The sequence below is a fragment of the Giraffa tippelskirchi genome, chromosome 1, assembly GCF_054371585.1.
Source record: "Giraffa tippelskirchi isolate mGirTip1 chromosome 1, T2T-mGirTip1v1.2.pri, whole genome shotgun sequence".
Classification (NCBI taxonomy): Eukaryota; Metazoa; Chordata; class Mammalia; order Artiodactyla; family Giraffidae; genus Giraffa; species Giraffa tippelskirchi.
In genome coordinates this window covers 23,677,710-23,694,367 of record NC_137275.1, presented here as the reverse complement: position 1 = coordinate 23,694,367, position 16,658 = coordinate 23,677,710, and the positions used below count along the sequence as shown (strand labels likewise).

The window sequence follows — 16,658 nt, the reverse complement described above, 5'->3', positions numbered from 1 at the left end:
ATTCTAGGGTGATGCAATCATTCAGATCATAGCAGAATATATTCTTAAGGCTATTCAGAAGAATGATATTCAGAAGATTTAATCACGGTGAATGTACTGACATGGGTACACCTGCCTGGGATTCAGGATTAAATGTGTTCATTGAAACACCAGAGGATGGAACCACTCTGTTAAATTAGTAAAAATAATGCCAAAAGCGTGTGAAGCAGAGATGACAGACCTTACTTGACATATTGATGAACAATGCTCTCAGACAGAAATACAATATGAGCCACATGTCATTTCTAGCTTTCTAGTACCCATATCTGAATCTGATATTTTTTTAAACTATCAAGTACTCAATCACCACGAGGACAGTGGCTACCACATGGGGAAGCACAGGGCGTAATCAAAAGCATCTGGAGAATCCTAGGGATGAGAATTTGGAATGGGTTCATAATGTGCAAACTGCTTACCCACTGCCAAACATTCCCTCACCTCGAAGGGCTCAGGAGACAGTCTTTTGCCACAATATTAAGAAATAATCCGTAATGGGAACATGGCTGTGTAACGGACTGTTGCCCTCCGTTACAAAGCAGCATCAGGTTGCGGTTATTCAAAGTTAAAAAACGCTTCGATGTGGAGAAGGACCCTAGGAAGGCAGAGTAGGAAGCACCAGTAATCTGTCTCCCTACCTAGAGAACCATTACACTGGCATAATCAGTCTGATGGAACTCTCTGAGAACTCTGGCGTCTGCTGAAGACTTGAAACTTCCAGGGAAAGGCTTGGAAGGTAAATTGTGATTCATTTTGGTCCATGTCAGCTCTTAGCTAGTAGCAGCTCCCCACTCCCCCCCCGCCCTCGCCCCCCGCCTCAGCCACATGGCATGTAGCAGCTGTGCACTGTTCCTGGAGCAGCCAGCACACAGCTTGCAAGAGGCAGGGTGAGCAAAAAGAACCCAGTTCTCCAAATACTGGGCACTTGTGCTCTGATTGCCCAACTGCTGCTTCTGATCACAAAGGTGCAAAGAAACAGGCAGGCAGTGCCCTTCCCCTCATTGTTGCAAGCCCCTCCTCCTCTGGCTCAAGAGACTTCCAGAAAATTTCCCCCTGCTGACGTCCCAGCACAGGCTGTGCAGAGGAACACACCACAAGAAAACAACTTTCCCAAAGAATTCTAAGACCTGGGCTAACATTATCACCAGGAACTGGAGATACACATGGACTTTGGAAGAGGGGGCCTGAGAGACCTGAATAAGAGCATGTAAGGAACGATTTATTGACACAGTGGCACTCTCCAGTGACTCGTTAGTCAGTCTTAGAAGGGATCTGGAGGCAGTCCTAATATGCTTCTGGCATGACTCCCTAAAACTTGGTGTGGCAGGTTCTGTTCCTTGGGAATAGGACCAAGGGCGTAGCTGGGTTACAGTCTCCACCAAGCTCCATGGGGAACTCTGAAGGGTCGCTGGAGTGTTGACTAAGACAGGCTTCTATGCCCACATGTTGCCCAGGTATTGGAATGTAGGTTGCCCCCAAGAAGGGGTCATGTAGGGAGTAGGGGTGTACTACTCAACAGGAGGCAGGAGAAAGCATATCTGGAACCCAAGGGATTCACTAGGGAGCTCTTGGTTCTCTCATGCCAGGGATAAGCTAGCAAATTCAGTCACCAATGGCCCAACAAGCACAAAATACCTCACTGGGGTGAAAGTCTGGGTCACCCTAAGTTAGGGAAGCAACCTAGACCCACTGATGCAGTGGTGCAAAGCTAGATGTGGAATGCATGGTGGAAGAGGATGACATTAATTGAATTATTATTTGTAGCTTCAGCCACATCAAATGTTTCTTTCTGTACCACCCACACCCCATTTCTCTATTATCGTATCGCACAGCTGCAGGAACCTGCTTAGTGGATTTGATAGGTGCACAAACATGGACGGAAGAAGGAATGAGCACCCAGGGAGTAACCTTTGCCTTGTGGGAAATGGGAGTCCATAAGAAAATCCTCTCCTTGCCCATCCCTCATGAAGACAATTTTGAGGTGCATTTCATTCAGCTCTTTAGAGGGTTCGTGGCAGGTTTATCCCCAGGTGCTCAGAGGTGATAAGCTCAATAATGCACCCTTGACGTGGCTTTCCTCACTCCGCATTTCATTCTTCCTGGTACCCTCCTCTGCTTTCCTAGGATCACTTCAATAAACTACCTGCATACAAGCCCTTGTTCTGGTGTCTGCTTTTCGAGAGAACCATTTCACGAGATTTACTTTCTTACATTCATTTTACCAGTGATGATGATGTTTTGCCTGAGATCACATGGTGGAATACAATAAGGTCACCTGCTGAACGTCTTGATTGAATCTGCATGTCTTCTTAATAAGGCAGTGTCCTGAAACCTGGTCCCTTCAAGGTCCATTTCAGAGGTGAGTGATTCTACTTTTGCAAGACTTCCAAAACGCTGGCCAACATCAAGCCCTCTGTAAAGAGAGGTCCTCAGGGTCAGTGACAGGCTCACACTGGGTCTTGGGTAGAAAAGACCAATCAGTAGGCACTGAGCTTTCAGCCTAGGGATTTGTTATTGGCAATCCGTCCCAAGTAATCTGTCAATATCTTTCTTAAACACTTGTTAAACTGGACAGTTTTGTTTTTTTTCACTCTCTTCAAGAATAATCTTGTCTTGGAGAACAAAATGGCAATCCACTTCAGTATGCTTGCCTGGGAAATCCCATGGACAGAAGAGCCTGGCGGGCTACAGTTTATGAGGTCACAAAGCCGGACACAACTATAAGACTCAACAACAAATTCTCATTCCTTTCCAATGCTGTCTCCTTGTTAACCTTTTTACATTTATTACTAGCTACTGCAGTGGCTTTTATTTTGGATTTTACTAATAAATAGGAAAAGAACTTGACTTTATTAACCTTTTTTATCTCCTAAAACTTTTGAGTACTAAAATTTGCATTTAAATGAAAAAAAAAGGAATAATCTTATCTCAATCACACCATGCCTTAATAGTATTTTTCTACTGAATATCTGTAATTTTCAGAATTCCTAATTATTTCACTGTGTGCCTTTCCCTCCCCTCTTCCAAGATTCTAAGGTTTAAGACACCTTTAACTACAACACTTCATTCTTCTTAGTCATAAATAGAACAGGATCTGGAATATGAATTCTTGGAGGATGGGGAGCCTGTCCATCTTTATGCCGCACAAAGCATCTAGTTCACAGCAGATACTTGTTTGATCAATGAATTTACTGTACATCTTGGCAGGTCCGCCTGTTGAGACTGGTCCACACTGGTAACTCAGCATATCTAGCTGATGGCTGTCTGTCAGTCAGAATGGGCTAGATTATGCTTTAATAACAAACATTTATTCAAGGACAACACTGTAACTTGGCAGTTGTTTTCACATGTACCTACACTACAAGGCAATGGCACCCCACTCCAGTACTCTTGCCTGGAAAATCCCACTGACGGAGGAGCCTGGTAGGCTACAGTCCATGGGGTCGCTAAGAGTCGGACACGACTGAGCGACTTCACTTTCACTTTTCCCTTTCATGCACCTGAGAAGGTAATGGCAATCCACTCCAGTATTCTTGCCTGGAGAATCCCAGGGACGGCAGAAACTGGTGGGCTGCCGTCTATGGGGTCGCACAGAGTCGGACACGACTGAAGTGACGTAGCAGCACACTACATGTCCTATGCTGGTCAGCAGAGGAGCTCTATTCATCAAAGCTACTCAAGGACCTAGGATGAAAGGTCTGATCTCAACATATATTTCTATGATCATCAAGGCACGAAAAGGGAATACCTATGACAAATTGTACACTGGCTATTAAAGCCCCACTCAGAAGTCACGTGTCCCTCTGTTAAGATTTCTTCAGCCAAAGTAAGTCTCATAGCTACAATTACCTCACAAATCTTTTCTAAACAAAAGTGTTGCTTAAGGAGTACTGTAGTTTGCTCTAGGAAAAATATTACATAATATAAATTTGTAATTTTTGCCTGACCTTGGCTCCCAACTTCACTTTAGAAGAGACGTGCTGATCTTAAAGCAGACCCTTACACTGCACACATAAAGAGTAAAAAACCAAGACAAAGGTATGCAGTTGCAAAATGGCCATTTATTGCCTACAGGGGAAGGACGGGAGGGAGAGAAGGGGAAGTACACAGGTGCAAGGAAACAAGCATATATTTAGCCCTATACATCATGTGTGAGCAGTACCCAATCTCCAAAATGGAAAAAAGTATTTTGTCATCTGACATAGTAGTTAAGGTTCTTAAGCACCTCCCTCCTGAGCTGCCACAAGATTTAAAAGGCAGGACTGCTTTGTTTAGTCAATGTTCACATTAATGAAAAAATACTACCACCCAACTGTGTCCTTTTGCACACACATTTTGTACAGTGTCTATTGTGAAAAACATCTCAGCTGAGCAGTTTGGTCAAGATTCAGACCTCATGAACTGTTTAATAAATAGAAAAATAAAGCAGCTGGTGATTTTGTCAGAGAGAATGTGTTCCCTAAGAGTAGAACCACTTTCTCTGGGGATGACAGAGTGTTAAATGATTAGAACACCACAGAACCAGTCTATTAAACATTAAACACTAGTAAGCTACAATTCATGGCACTTCATTAAATCTAATTTTTTAAAAAAGAAAGGAAGAAAGTCTCAGATTTTGAACTGATTACTAGAACACAGTAACAAACTAATTTAGTGCTTGGCTTTCTCTTAGGATGAAAGCAAAGTAAACACACAACTTAAAACAGAAGAATCCGTTTTGGAATAGTATCAGTAGAAACTAACCAGTATTTGGGGGAAAAAATCACCAAAACTTCTTGCTCAGTTTTAAACTCATGTGCTTTGCTCTCCAACCATTAAATTAGTTATAAAAACACTTTAGAGGCCACTGAATGACAAAAATGTATGCAAAACAATGAATTATTAATTTAATGCCAAGTAAGGAAAATAAATGAACCCTTCTCTATTCAAATGGTAAATTGAGTGGAAGAGTAAGTCATCTCATGGACGATTAGTTGGCACTTGTTTTACGGTTGAAAGAAATCACAATAGAAAAAAATATATATAAATTAACACGGTGAACTTGACCAACACTCTGGCCCTTTCAGCGAGAAAAGGTACATACACACTCTCAAAAAAACAAAAAACAAAAAACACCTCCCTCCTTACCACCCTACTCCACTCAGAGACAACAAAACCCAAAGCTGAAACATTCATTCCCCCTCAGCATATACAGAGGACTCCAATGAACTCTATTCCTCCACTCCTCCCAGATGAGAGAACTGCTTGCGTTTGGACAACGGTACAAATGCCCACAGTGCACTTGTCAGTGCTGCTGGTGTGTAAGACATCTGCCACTCACAACACTGAACATGTCCAGATCCAGTGTGCAACAACACAGCCATCCAAACCCCTCCCCGCCCCCACCCCAACGCTTGGCAGAGCACCGCTCAGGAATTTCAAAGGTAAGGAAATATATTTTAAGCAAGTTAAGCACAGAGAAAAAGGACAGTACAGTTTCTGAATACATACACACCCAGACTACTGCATCACTTACTGCATCGAGATTTAAACAAGTAGCGAGAAATGCAGCCTGTTCAGTAAGAAGCAAAGCCATTGTTTGACACATCAATGCTGAGCCAACTGTGTGAGTTAACTAATTAAACAAATGTGGTACATATAACCATTGATAAATTGAAAGGAAATACAGTCATATATCAGTAATTAGAAATTAATACAAAACTGAAAAGAGCAATAAAGGACCATTTTTGAGAGAGCTACCATGATTCTTATGCTTAAGAGTGGAAAGTGACAGACATACAAATAGGGACGTTATCTCAATTTGAGGAGACTTGTAACAAAAACAACTGCTAGGAGGCGTCAAACTATGCCTTCCGAAAGTCTCTGAAAGCTGAATATATCCACTGCTATTGTGCCAAGAGAGTCATATCACTTGGTTTGCATATACTCTTCATAATGTGGTTTGTTTCTGATGACACAACTCATTTCAGTACAATGCTACTAAATTTTATACCACTGCAAAGAAAATGCAAAAATGTCATTTCTTATGCTTTGAAAGTAAAAATTACTTTACCTAAAAACATTCCATTTCTTCGGTGTCATGATGTTTGTTGAACAAAACCTCAACATGCTTGTTTTCCTTTGGTTCCAAGAATAACCCAAGTCTAACCAAACAAACTTATGCCAAAAGAAATGACTAACTAGGCTAATGAAGTTTGCTTTCCCTGGAATCTCCCTATTTCTTATAGAATTTGTGATTGTTTAACAAAGAAACTTACACAAAGAAGGTATTTGGTTAAAAGCAAGAAACATGCGTGTTTACTTACTACCTTCCTGAAAAGAACTGTTTTTCTTTCTGTGGATCTTGTTCAAAACATCCTGCAGTATAAAGAACTTTTTTCTTTTAAGCTCAAAGGTAGACACACGATAAACATGTATCATGTTGTAAAATCCAAGATGCTTTTGGCACCATGTTCCTGAACAGATTACAATTTTGGTAAATAGGCCAGGGTAAGACCTACTAATTTACTTGTGTTGGAATTCAAATTTAGTGATCATGATGCCGTTAAAAAAAATTACAATCACTCAAAGCAACCATAAGTACAAAAGTTCTCCTCCGTCTACAAATTCAAAACTTTAATTGAAGTTCCTGGCTTAGAAAAATACTCTAATTTCCCTAGTTAATTTATGAACCTATAATTCACAGAGTTCTAGAAACATGATACAATTCAGAAGGAAAAAGTTAAATCTTCCACACATTAGAAAGGTGATTTTTTAAAGGGAGAGGACAGGTGGAAGAGAAAGACTACCCTACAAATGTGAGAATTCACACTTCTGTCAAACTGTAAGTATATGTGAGTGCTATTTTGAAAATGTGCGATAAAGTCTTTGCCTGCTATGAAATTGTTATTCTGATGGTCTGCCAAATGTATCAGAAACTGATGATGCTGTTTGTGACTGAAGCTACTATCAGTCAGTACATTTTATAAAGTGATTAAAATTCCTCAGAAACTCAGAATATAAGGCCTTAGAAACAAAGTAAGTAAGTATTGGGACACAGTTGACTTTTATTGCTAGAAAGTCTAGCCTTGGATTAGGAATGCCAAAACATATGCCTCTGGTTCTCTTGAAGAACACATTTAACCTATTTTTTCCTTGTGCTTTCTCTATTCCTTGCTTTTTGATTTGAAAGTATAGTTGGCACTAGTGATTTTTAGAAGCTCTTAGAAATGCAAATACAAACTTAATTTTTCACCCACTTAAAGTATATACTTAGGAGATACAATTTTAAAATGGAACACTGTATGTTTGCCCATGTTCCAGTTTTAATGTGTCACATCCTCAGTCCTAATACAACCCACCACAGAATCAAGTGATATGAGCCTTCAGTATCTTTCAACTTTCTCCCTTGCTTCTCTGTGATTTAATATATAACTTTAACATGGTTCAATATATAACTTTTATCAAAGAATAGGGACAAATAAGAAATGAAGCTTTATATTTCTGCAAACTGTAACACTACAACACAGTGGCTTCTTTAATACATTCACACAGGATGCTTATTAGTAAAATTAAATATTTGCCTATGACCATCAGAAAAGTAATTTGAAAAAAAAGAGCTTGGAACAAGGCAAATGGGAGGGAGGAAAAGCTGGTCTCAGAACCCATTGTGCCATACCTGACTTTAACATGTGATATTCAAATGAACGTTCACACGCCTTACATCAAAGAAATGAAACAAAAATATTCAGCTACATTGTACAAAATTTTTTTTACATAAAACATCATAAATCTTGAACAGATTTACTATATCTGAATTCTAAAAAGTTGCCTATAGAATGGTGCTGGGATTCTGTTCTCTGCTTGCTTTTAGGCAGTGCTGTTGCTTAAAAGTTGACACCAGGCACAATATTTTAAAACAAAGTCAACAAGCAAGGAGCAGTAAGTGGATCTGAGCCTTTCTCAGATGTCAGTCCTGAGGATGCTGCAAGATTTCCCCATCAAAATATGTAAAGCTATGAGGCGGATACTGATGCCTGAGAGAGTGGGTGACATGACATGCACTTGTATGACTGTTGTAATGGCAAACAGTGCAGTTTTCCCTTCCTCAAACAACACTGTTTTGATAAATTTAAAGAACACTCCAGTTCTTAGACAGATATCAGAAATCATATTTAACAGTTTAAAAAAAAAACACACTATCACAATCTAAAAATGCCCAAATTTTCTTTAACCTTCAGATAAAATATGCAGCAGTCCCATGGCATAAAGCTTATTAACTTATTCTGAGAACCAGAAAGTATATGAGCATAAATATTTTACTTTCATTGAATATATACCATATGTCATTCACCTCTTCCTTTTGGCTTCTCATGCCAAGGTTCCAAATGGCATGCGTTTTCAACAAGACAATACTGAGGGGAGCAGCATTTCTGATCATCTGAATGGGCAGCTCAAAACAGATACCACTCCTTTTACAAAGGGAACAAAGGTGAAGGGTGTGTGAAATTTGGGCAGTGGGCTGAAGGGAAACCGTGCACATGAAATTTGGGTTACCATGCCCCAAGTGTGTTTGCCACCCAAAACATAACACAATTACCTACTTCAACAGAGCTACTACCAACATTTACTAAAACCACATTAAAAATACACAGGATAATGAATGGTTTGAAAGAGTGCATTTGGAAGCAGAGAGAACCCAATTACACACCTTCCTGCAACAGAGTGCCTCGATCATACACAAAATAAACTTAAGCTGTTTACAATGTTTCCCAATTTTTTTTTATTTTTCCCTCTACATTTAACTATTAAAAAAGTTTTTTATTAATAAATGGGCTCCTCTGTGGTTCATATACAATCATAAGTGAACTTTAAATTCCATTTTATACAAACATCTCAAAAAATATTGGGAGTGAAGTATGGTAAGAAATATTGCTCACATTGCTAATTAACATGCGTATGAGAAGAGGAAAATGTTTAGTTAGTGCATATACCTCCAGAGCAGAAAACCCACCCAAAACAAGAGATAAAAATAAAACATACAGTAGCTGATTACAAAAAAAGGTAATGTCCACAAAATTAAGTTTTTCATGCTATTCTACTTTCCAGTACTATGCTTCAGGTAATCAATTTGCATGGCTAGATGTTGAATGCTTGAGGTATATAAGAAGGGATACCTGTACACTGAGGAAAATCTGTCATCTTAAGGGTTGTTTTCTTTATTTTGTTTGTTTATTCTGGTATCTTGACATTTTTAAAAGAATATTTTATTTACATCAAACTTCACTCAACTATAATGACATTCCAATTATAATAGATGACAAACCACGCCTCTATCACTAGGCACTTTTAAAAGGGAGTTTAGGCTTTACAGAACCCTTCTGATGCAATCCTATATCTGATATTACATCATCCCACCACCCTTGTCCCACTAAAATTACCCTTCAGGGGAAATATTATCTTATATAGCCTGATTAATTTACTACGGAAGAAATTAGTATAAAATGACCAAAGGAAATGCATCATTTAAGACTAATAAAACAGCCTAAGATGTCAGGTTTCAAAGAGGAGACAAATTGTATATATTTAAAACTAATTAAATAATTTAAATTTGACCTGTACTTTATATATTAGTGAGACACAAATATAGGCTATTTTCTTTTAAAATTTCATTCACATAATGGAAAATTTCTTGTTTATTAAAAATATCACATTTTGAGACTAGAAACAGTAAAGTGCATGAAAAGTTTAAAATATAAATTTCAGAAAACTCTTATAGCAGCAAAAAAGCAGAATAAAGAAAAACTTAAAAACACAGACACAACCTTTTCCTGTTACTGTGCCATAATTAACATCAAGTAGCCAACCAATTTTCCCCCCAGAAAACGGTATTGCGTTCACTGCCTCTTGAGTCACAGATTTTCAACTGGCCCCTCCTGGGTGAAAAAAGGATTCCAACATATCTAAAGAGCATATCAATAGTTGGGAATAAACCAGTAGCTTCTTAATTCAACCCTGACAGACAACAGAAACAAAGATTAAAAGCATATAACGGCCATTTGGCAACTAGAGTCAGGAAAAATGATTCAAGGTTTTCAACTACTCCCTGTTCTCTCTCTCCCCCAAATCCTTTCCATTGTCACCTCAAAAAGCCAAAACCAACAGCCATTTGACCTACTTTGGGAAACGTGAAATACCTGTATAGCTTTCCACCTCTAAAACTTTGATCAGGGCTTTTTCATTCAGTAGTTATTTCTTTTAACATATGCCCATAACAGCAAAAATGAAACAGATCATATAATATCTGTTTTTCCAGCAACCAGGCAGAAAAGAGTGGGTGGAAATAATAAAAAAAAAAAAATACTGGACACTAATTTTAGGGGCATCCTAGATAGGCCAAATTCTGTTTTCAATGTGTGGCAGTAGAAATTACCCGTTGTTTTCCTATAAATAAACTGGAGAGACAGGCTTAGAATTAATATTTCTAGTAAGGTTATAACTAATAGGGGAACAAAATACAGAATGATTCCTCAAAAATCAAAACAAAAAAACCAACCAGCGCTTGCCCAACAAATTGTGTGCTGTTAAATGCTTGATTTTTAAAGTATACTGTGCAATCATCTGTAATTTCTCAATTTTTCTCATTATAGCTAGTTTATGTACAGATCTAGCAAACATAAGTGCTTTGTTAATGTGCAAATGACTGGGGAGCCAAAAATCAGTTCGTCATGGAAAGCAAATTCAAGAAAGTTTCCTGCAAGGCATACCACCATTCAATTTAAAATCTCACACTGACAGTCTTTAAAAACTGCCTTTCACAAAGATGAAAAATGGTTGGCTCACTTGAAAACATTCAAAACAAAGTATTTGTGTTTTGGAAAAACAAATACATTTGTTGTTGGGCCTTGAATTGGTGATTTATCAATTACGGATGCTGACTCCTGATATAATATGAAGACAGTCTAACTTAAAAACATGTTAAATCAAAAATTTGGAAAGAGAAATACTTTGGTTCCAGCCCTAGTGCCAAATGATACCAATATGCACAAAACTGTACAAAATCTTATAGCAAACACATAATGAAAGGAACCTGAAGAAGCAGCTTAAGGATGGCCATACTTCACTCCTACATACTTTGATTTACAACTGTACAGGTCCATAGCAACAGATCCCCGTCTTGGCGGGGTAGTACTCCACTACCTCCGGTTAGGCAAGTGAACACCATTGACAAGAGGCAGGAGTGGAGGGTGGAGTTCAAGTTGTGTTAACAGTGAGAAGTGGTCTGAAGGGATGTGAGGGTGTGGACACCCAGTGATGTTGTTCTCAACCAGCCATTGAGGATCTAAAGGCCCCAGGACACCAAGCACGTTCATATGAGTCTTGGAATAGAAAATGTAGTCAATCACGCCCTGAAAAGAGATTGGGGGTTGGAAAAAGAGAGAAAAATATATGCTTAGATAAAAAGAAAACCCCAAGATATATAAAAGAACAATTCATAATTTGTAAAAGACAAATACCTGAGTAACCTGAATATCTGGTACCTGCTGTCTTCACAATGGGTCAAATAAAGCTCAAATCTTGAATGGGAATTACATGAAATAAAGGTGGCTGAAGCGGGAAACACAGTACCTAGTAGAACCATAACACCTTGCACATGTGCTCATATAAAGCAGATTAATGAAATAAGTCATGTCTGACTCTTGCAGTCTCATGGACTGTAGCATGCTAGGCTCCTCTGTCATGAGATTTTCCGGGCAAGAATCTTGGAGTGGTTTGCCATTTCCTTCTCCAGGAGATCTTCCCAATCCAGGGATCGAACCCAGGTCTCCTGCACTGCAGGCAGATTCTTTACCAACTGAGCTACCGGGAGGACCTAACATGTGCACAGTGGTAAGCAAATTGAGAAGCTAAATAAGCCTACCAAATCATGTCTAAGCCTCTCCAGAATTGGCTTGCTTGGGCCAGTGAAATCTCATTTATCAGTATAAACATTATGGAAACTGCACTGACTCTTCCTGTTCCAATAAGCAGAAAATAAAGATATTTATACATGTACATAGTTAATGCAAAGTTATGACAAAAATTCTTTTAATGAAAACTAGCATTACTTTCAGTTATTTGTACATCAACCCAACACATCTGAATGAAGCCATTGTAAAACATGTTTCCAGACTGCTAATCCTAGCTCAGCTTTCCCAGACTTTATACATGTATACAAAATATTGCATACATTTAATCATTCTAATCTGTTCTTTAGTTTAGAATATTCATTTTCACAAATCCTGGTGTACTGTAAATTCTGGATTCCTTGATGCATAAAAATAACTCAACAAAAAACATTCAGCAGAGACCTATGTACATATTCAGTTGTATCTCTCAGAGCTAGATGATTTGCTTTATCTGAACTGTAAGTTTCAAAACAAGTGTGCTTTGTTTTGCCCTGGGCTGTGTATATGCGAGAGAGTAAAGTCAACTTTCTTCCTTCCCACATCAAGAGAGCCTGAACCCAAGCATGGAAAAAGACTTCCACATTTGGAAGTGCTTGTTTTATTTATAAATACTATATATAGTGAGTTCCAGCTAATAGTTTAAAGAAGAATATCACAGTGACATGAGCTACCAAAAAAAAAAAATAGAACTCGATAAAAAAAATCTATACTGTGAAATTTTGTAAACAATTACCTTAGTTTGCTAATTTGGACACAACCAAGACCAAAACAACCAAATAGTTCTTTTGAGGGAGAGGGCTTTATTCAACAATAGGTATACCTTAACCCTACTTTACCACAAATTAAGGAACCTACTTGAATTCAGGGGAGTACGCTCTGCCATTAATGTTCCAAGTCCAAACAGTAAAGAAATGACATTAGTACAATGTATTTTTACCCCTTCCTTTTGGCTAATGCCTCGTTTTGCAGCACCATTTTAGGAAAAGTTCAACAAGAGTCACAGTGACTTTCCTTTTCTTTATGAGACCACCTTTTGCTTCAACAAACACATTTAAAACATTTATGTTTTACACAAATAAAAGATTTTCAACTACTTCTGTTGAATAAAACCTCCTATATCTTATGATTTTATTATAAAGTGTCATTATGCACATTAGTTACTAGGACTAGAGAATCCTTTGTAAATACAGACCCCAATAAAGATGTTAAGCATTCTAGAAAGTAGATGTATTTTAACTGGAGACATCACTTGTAACTATTTTCTTGCTCTGAAACATCCACAATAAAAGCTCTTATCCTAAGCCTTAGAAAGATCATTTCTGAACTGGCCTGAATATTTATACATATGTAGGTACATTTGTACACTGTATCTTATTCACAAAGAAGGTTTCAGACTAAAAATTCTCAACCCTTTCTGATTCAAACTGTTTCTTTTTTAAAAGACACTAATGTGAGAAAATAGTCTTTGTATTAGTAAAGACTACAGGTAAATCTAGAATGGTGTATGAGAAAAAAGTAAAAACAGCAAAAATAGTTTATGAGCTAGCAATATGTTAAGCTTTGTTTTATAATGAATGTGAGAAAATGATACACTATAAATTTCATAATGTAATAGAAAGATTTACTATTTGACATAACAGGAAAAAAGTCCTTCTTTTCATTAAATGGTTCAGACACACCCTCGCACTGATGCAAGGAGGGGTGGGTGGTAAAAGCAGCAGCTAGTTTCATCAGCAGTTTATTTAACTGATCGGGTGTCACGGACTGAACGGTTGTATTCCCCCAAATTCATGTTAAAATTCTAATCCCTAAGGTGATAGTATAAGGAGGTGGAGCATTTGGCAGATGACTAGGTCATAAAGATGAAATCTCATGAATGGGATTAGTGCTCTATAAAAAGGAGCCCCAGAGAGCTCTCTCTCCACCAAGTGAGGATGCAATGATAAAACAGCTACCTGCAACCCAGAGGACAAGCCTCACTAGAACTTGACCATGTTGGCACCTGATCCTAAACTTCCAGCCTTCAGAACTGTGAGAAGTCAAGTTTTGTTGTTTTATAAGCCACACAGTATATGGTATTCTGTCATGGCAACCTAAACTCACTAAGATACTTGGTCTACTAGTAATTCTCCTAACTGCTTCAAGTGACTCCAAACTAGTTCCAGATTAAATGACTCAGTTCCAAGTACCACTTTTCTATATTTCTAATTTATTCAAGAACCAAGAAAGTAGACAAATGCTAGGTCAAAATGAACAAAATTTAACAGTTCTCCACTGATGCAATGGCAGGATACTAGACTTGGATCTGTATTTAATGCTAAGCACAAGACATTTTTATGTTTGACATTACCTATCCTTTTCTACCAACTGCCTTCAAAAGCGGTGCATCACCAGTTACATAAAATGCTTTGTATGAAACTGAAGTTTATTGTCTGCTACTTACACCAAAATTAATTCTCTCTAGTCAGGTATGCCCTTAGTTTTTTCTCTGATCATTCTTCTTTTCCACCCTATCCCACCCTCCCGTCTATCTACCAGTCAGAGATCATATTTATCTTCCCATTCATGCCTCTTTCACATGTACTTATAGTTCTGTCCTTTCTCATCCTATCATATATATGCAAACATCACTCTCTGAGCCATGCACTTTTGATTCTTTAACTGTACTTCTGTAAATAGCATAAATGGTTCAACAAGATTTTTTAATTCAATACTAACACCTTAGATCTTTTGAAGAAATATCAAGAAAAGATTTTAAAACTACTCAGATGATTGAAGAAGATGGCTTAGATTAATATTCTAAATTTTATTTCCCTAATTTTTACTTAATGGACAAGGAAAAAGTAACCTGTATAAAAGCCTAGTTAAGGGAGAAATGATTTAAGTCTTTTTACGTACATACATATCAAAACAACAGTAAGAGTTGTAGAACCACTGAACATTTACTTTAGGGAGCCTTTTTGTAGGTTTTCTGGGTTGTGCTGGCAGAGATCTATTATATACCACTGTATAGTATTTAACCTGTATATTTAACTGTGTATCATTAAGTTCAGAGGTTTTCCTTTAAACTTACACAGGAGCAGTGGCATGATAGAGTCAGCTGGACACTTCATCCCAATTCAAGTGTTCAGTGGTATGATGTTGGGAGCTTGAAATGTACTACAATGAGAGTACCTATACCACAGAAATCTGCAAACACTACAAATTTGGGTTTTTCTCAGAAAGCTGGTTATTCAGCATATTATTGCATATGAATGATCTGAACAAAATCAATTATCTCTGCATAGTATTATCTACTCTTACAGTTAAAATACTAAAATTAGATTCGACCTATAAACAATGTTTCCATTTCTTGATTACAAAAACTGATGAATAACATCAGCACATAAATTTCCTGTTTTCTTCCTACTATCTGTTTCTTGGAAACAGGCTAACAAGCACTGAAAATGGAAAAAGGTTACTGGAGATGTGCCAGAGCCCTATTCATAAATTTCCTTTGGTGTTTTATTAAATTCCCTTTAGGCTTCTTACTCCTAATTACTTTCCAACATCTGCATTTTCAGGATCGTCTAAGACTTTTAGGATAGATTCCTGAAATGCCAGAAAGTCAAACAAAGGTACAAAAGAAGAGCTACAAGCAGACAGATTAATCAGAAAATTTGCAAAGGGAAAGGGATTAACTACAGAAAAACCACTACCAATCAATGTTTCAAAAGAACAACTGACCCTATAAAGATGATCCTCTTAATTTTTTTTCTTATTTTGCAAAAAAAATCTTTCTTGTTCTTTTACTAAGCTAGAGTGGCGGTCCACTGCCTGGTAATTTATTAGTATGACAACGTGGATATAAAATAAACCCTAAGTACAACCTTTCTAACCACATTTCCCCAAAAAAAAACCTGGAAAATTTTAAGATAAACATCAATGGAAAGAACTAAGAAAATTTTGAGGGAATACTCTACAATTCATTCAAGATGAGTTTAGCTTTATCAAGTTGCTTATTATTTGGATCCTTACTGAAAGTCAGGGATGGTATGGACAAGTGAGGATTAACTATGTTTAGGTTAATAAACATAAAGTGCTTTAGAACAGTACCTGGCACATACACAGTATTTTGGAAATTTCTGCTATTATCATGGTTTTTGAAATGTGAAGAAATGAGTTTTCAAAGAGAATTCTCAGTTCCACAATAACAACCACAAAACCTAACAAACTTCCTTACATATTTAGGTGCACACTTAGCCAAGACATTTAGAGAATGTAAAAACTCCTGAAGATTATACTACTAAACATAAATAACATATCTCTGGCTATCTCTTGTCACATGTTTGTATCTGACATAATTTCTATGCCAGCCCAGAGGCTTCACTCACTTTGAAATCAAAGGTGTAATTGGTGTAAGGCATCAAGTTATTTTCATAGGCGCTCTTCAGTTGGAAGCCATGTGTGATTCTCCCTTCTGAGCTTCCATTCTTCCCATTGCAGCTGAAGTTCATAAGACACTCATTGTACCTTAGTTCCTTGAAGTCTTTGTGGTTGTCAGCTACTCCTCCATTGCTTAAATATTCCACAACACCTGGTAGAATAAAGAAGGAAGAAACACTACCATTTAGCATTTAGACCTTACAGAAGACTTCATGGCCGAAATCTGCTGCCAAGTACATGTAGCCAAGTTCAGAGTGGATTTATTATACT

The 16,658-nt window shown here is 37.7% G+C and overlaps 1 protein-coding gene across 22 annotated transcripts in view; it reads right to left on the bottom strand.

Annotated features, from left to right (window-relative positions):
- CNOT6L (CCR4-NOT transcription complex subunit 6 like) overlaps positions 1-16,658 on the bottom strand; it is a 174,274-nt gene that overhangs the window by 56,564 nt on the left and 101,052 nt on the right. For 12 of the 22 annotated variants that reach the window (XM_081584275.1, XM_081584295.1, XM_081584314.1 and 9 more), the window contains 2 exons: positions 16,337-16,539; positions 7,497-11,423 (listed from right to left, as the gene is read on the bottom strand). In XM_081584275.1, the coding sequence (XP_081440401.1) occupies positions 11,211-11,423; positions 16,337-16,539 (416 nt within the window). In that variant the 3' untranslated portion in view covers positions 7,497-11,210. Of the gene's footprint in view, positions 1-2,247; positions 2,450-7,496; positions 11,424-16,336; positions 16,540-16,658 lie in introns of those variants that run through there. The other 10 variants (XR_014080616.1, XR_014080615.1, XR_014080618.1 and 7 more) reach the window with 3 other exon arrangements.